General features: G+C 42.2%; 1 protein-coding gene and 1 long non-coding RNA gene across 6 annotated transcripts in view; both read right to left on the bottom strand.

Moving 5' to 3' along the window:
• Nucleotides 1-3,856, bottom strand: part of DMXL1 (Dmx like 1) — a 175,765-nt gene that overhangs the window by 79,717 nt on the left and 92,192 nt on the right. For all 5 annotated transcript variants that reach the window (XM_019517004.1, XM_019517006.1, XM_019517005.1 and 2 more), the window contains exon 19: nucleotides 3,244-3,354. In XM_019517004.1, coding sequence (XP_019372549.1) covers nucleotides 3,244-3,354 — 111 coding nt within the window. The remainder of the gene's footprint in view (nucleotides 1-3,243; nucleotides 3,355-3,856) is intronic.
• The window catches only part of LOC109297315, a 6,209-nt gene continuing 5,723 nt past the window's right edge, over nucleotides 3,371-3,856 (bottom strand). Inside the window, exon 2 of the long non-coding RNA XR_002097278.1 lies at nucleotides 3,371-3,638. This is a non-coding gene — a long non-coding RNA (uncharacterized LOC109297315). The remainder of the gene's footprint in view (nucleotides 3,639-3,856) is intronic.

Genomic DNA, 3,856 nt, shown 5'->3' with positions numbered 1-3,856 from the left:
TTGCATTTTTTTTCTCAGGGAATGTCCAACACATGTCATACAGCAAAAAGTCTAAAAAGACCTTTAGCTCAGTGGAAGCTGACAATGAAACATTATCTACATTGCTTGAAATGAGGTTGATTCCTGCATAAAATAGTCCCAGAGAGTGCTCACTTCCACTATTCTCTCTCTATTAGAGCAGAAGGCAAGGTAGATTTGCACCTTACAGACCAGTGGTCTTCAACCTTTTTAAATAAGAGATCTCCTTCGGCATTTAAAAGCAACCCAAGATCTACCGTGTGCCACTGCTGCCAACCCCATGGACTGACCAGCTGGGCTGGGCTGGGCTGGGCATGCACATGCATACACGCGGGCACTGAGCCCCCCACCTCAGCCTCTGATTGACTCCAAGAGGCTCCAAGATCTACTGGTGGATCGTGATCCACTAGTTGGTGACCACTATTACATAACCAAATCTGAGAAACAGCACTAACTTGCATGAGTCTGAGTTACACTAAGCCCAATAGGCTTTGTTTTCTTAGGGACCTAGCTCAGGAGATTACAGGTGAGATATATTGTCTAGAACACAGGGAATATCTCACTAGGAATTTCTCCCATCAAGTCTAACAGCTGATTTTACAGTTCTTTAAAAGGGTTCCTGCAAACATTCATCAAGGTAAGAGGTTCTGCTGCAAGCCTTTCAGCAAGGAGAAAGAACAGCCCTCTTTCAAGCTCAGGCAGATGACTCTGTGCACTGCCTCAGTGTCATTAAACCAAATCAAATAGATTCGGTCCTTCATCCTGATACTAGAGCAAGTGAAAAATATTTCAATAAGGCCATACCATCAACACCTCAGGCAATGGTGCTTGCTAGGTATAAGTTGGGCCTTTGGTTGTTTTGGTATATGATGCAAGCTTGGACAGGAATGAAAGATTTGGCATCACATTACTGTTGGTAGCAGTATAGTCCAGAAGTTCGGAAACAATAGCCAGTGCTTGTGTAGATTTTGATACAGAAACTTGAATATGAGATATTTCTTTCACAGTTCTTGGTGCAGATGAAGACTGTTTCATGAAGCAGTGCTCTTTGAGGCAATTTTGAAACAACAGTGAGAGTGGCTGCTGCTAAGTGGTCTCACTGTGACTAACTACATGCATGGGGTCTAGAACTGAGAAGTTTTCAAGGGCCTGCCACAGCTGAAGACTGCATGCAACAGCTGTTCTAGAAGGAAGACCTTCCCCCTCATCTTCCAAGTCCTTCCTGAGAAAGTTTTACAAATGGATCAGTACACTGCTATGTGACCTCTTCCCAGGCATAGGAATGTGGTGTCTCTTTTATGAACTGTAATGGCTTAGTCACAAAGTGGGGGGACTACTAGAGTACTGTCCCTTGTGTTGTCATCAGGAAAATAAATACTATTACTGTACTAATTCATGAGAAAGTACCAAATGGCAAATAAAACCTGTAACAATCCTAACTATAAAAAGTGACAAAACAGGGGTGGGCAAAATGCGGCCCATAGGGCGGATGCAGCCCATCAGGCCATTCTATCCAGCCCATGGGGCCCCTAAAAATTTTAGAAAATTAATATTATATGCCCCTGGCTGCCTGTCATTCAGCCCTTGATGGCTTGCCAAAGCTCAGTAAGCAGCCCTCCACCTGAAATAATTGCCCACTCCTGCTCTAAAATCTAACAAGCTAATTGCCCTCTTATTAGAGAAAGGAATGCATCTCAAAGCCAAAAGGGCAGGTAGCAACTGCCTTCAAAAGTGGACGCAGGGAGAGGTGTGGCCCTAGGAGCCACTGGGTACCTGTAGACATACAGGGAGGCTGCTCTGACATGCTGTAATTACAGCATGTCAGAGCATGCTTGATTAATCAAGTCTGCTGGAGCATGCTAATTAGTGTGCTCCAGCAGCCTCTGCATCACTGGCAGCAGGGGCACTTTAACTAAAGCTCATTCAATGAGCGTTTTTAGTTAAAGTACCTTCTGCCATTTAGAAGCACGGGGATGCTGATACGCAGGATGCTGCAGACACATTAAAGCAGCTTTCAGAGCCACCCTAATTAAAAGCACCCCCGCCAACCCTCAGAACACATGCAAAAAAAGCTCACATACTCAAAAGAATACTTCAGTACTTAATTACAACACAACTGGCAACCCATCATTATCATAAGTCAATTCTTACAATACCTATTTCGAAAATGCATTTCATGTGGTACCTTAATAGTCTTATTGTGATAGGTACTTTTGACTTGGGAGATGTGACTCAATTAGCAAGCACGCTGCTACACTTGTCCAGTTTTATTGTTATAATTTGATATTGCCGACTAAATGTCCCGTAAGTATGAATGTAATGACAAGTACTACCTTTTTTGTAAAGGCATTTTTGTAAAAATGCTACAGAAATGAAAGTAGTTGCTTTTCCTCAAATAAGGCACAGTAGAGGGAGAAATCATTAAAAAAAAAACCCAACATTGTTTTTGCAACACCACTCCTCAGCAGAAGTCTGCTGGAAACTACAAAAATACACTAACTTGATTATGCACAATTTCTGAAAGGTATTTGACTTAAGAGACTAAATCCCATTTTCAAAAGTAACCTGGGTTCCTAAAACAATTTGATACTTCTGAAAAATTCGCTTTCCCACCCTAGTCTCTTATCCAAAGTAAAACTAAAAAAATTTTTTTCAGAGTAGAAGGACTACACAAGATGTTGTCTTTAAACCCAAGCTGCACATATGACTGTCTTTAACTCCAATCAAGCAGCACATACAATTGTATTCCTGGTACAGTAAAAGCTCTGTTATCCGGCATCCCCTGGGAATGGGGGGTGCTGGATAACAAAATATGCTGGTTGATTGAGCGGCCCCGGTGACCACTTCTCCCGCCGTGTCTGGGGTGTCCCTCTGCGGGACAGGGAGGCAGGCCCCGCACAGCCTGCTCTGCCCCCAGGCTGTGGGGGCTCAGAGAAACTGGAAGTACAGGAGTGGGCACTTCTGGTTTCACTTTGTCTTACAAGCCGGCATGCCGGTTAGTAGAGCATGCCGGCTTGTAAGATGCCGGTTAACAGATTTTTTGCTGTAATTATATTTCAGTATTGACACAGATATGGCTTGTAGAACAATGAGATTTTATAACTTAAAACAATTTTCTCAGGTGGTTCTGCACCATTACATCTAACAGACACTGATCACCTTCAGAGTGGTTCTGCCAGATGGTATTCACTTGATTAAAAACCAAAAAAAAGAAAACTATATTACCTTGGTGAAGCAGCTGGGCTCTATGCACAGGAGGAAGCGAGGTGGTCAGAAACGTGTGAAGCCGAACAGCTAAAAGGAATTTTAAACCACATTCATCAAGTGTTTCTCCACCTGAAAATAGAAAAGATTTTTTTACTGGAAAAAACACATGAAAACCGTGAAAAAATAAAGATTTTTTATACTCCTCTTGAATCAGCCTTCATGTATACCATCACATTTTAAACTCATGAATGCATTCAACTGTTAGTGAAGGGTTAAGAGCCCCATAGTATAAAAGAAAGAAAAGGCAACCCTGAGGATGATGTGGTCACACAAACAAGTTAGTTTGCTACAAATTTACTAGTTAAAAAGACTTTTTGACCCTACCCTTTCAGTAAACAATTAAAAACAAAAAACTACACCCACCCTTCTTTCTGTTCAAATGGGTATGAGAGTTGGGGGAAGAGGAGGCAGAGATGGAAGAGCAGAAGAGCCACACAAATCAAAACCACCTTGAAAAATGAGAGGCCATTCTTAGGACAGTGTGAGTTAACTCCTCAGTGAGAACAACTTCTGATTATTTCCTTAGACAAAATCATCCACTTGCAAAAGCTTTAGGGGCCCTAAAAATTAG

This window comes from Gavialis gangeticus, unplaced genomic scaffold (assembly GCF_001723915.1).
Source record: "Gavialis gangeticus isolate Ggan-Ray unplaced genomic scaffold, GavGan_comp1, whole genome shotgun sequence".
In the NCBI taxonomy this organism is placed as follows: Eukaryota; Metazoa; Chordata; order Crocodylia; family Gavialidae; genus Gavialis; species Gavialis gangeticus.
The sequence above is the reverse complement of the archived record's forward strand: the minus strand, read 5'-3'. Positions and strand labels throughout refer to the sequence as shown.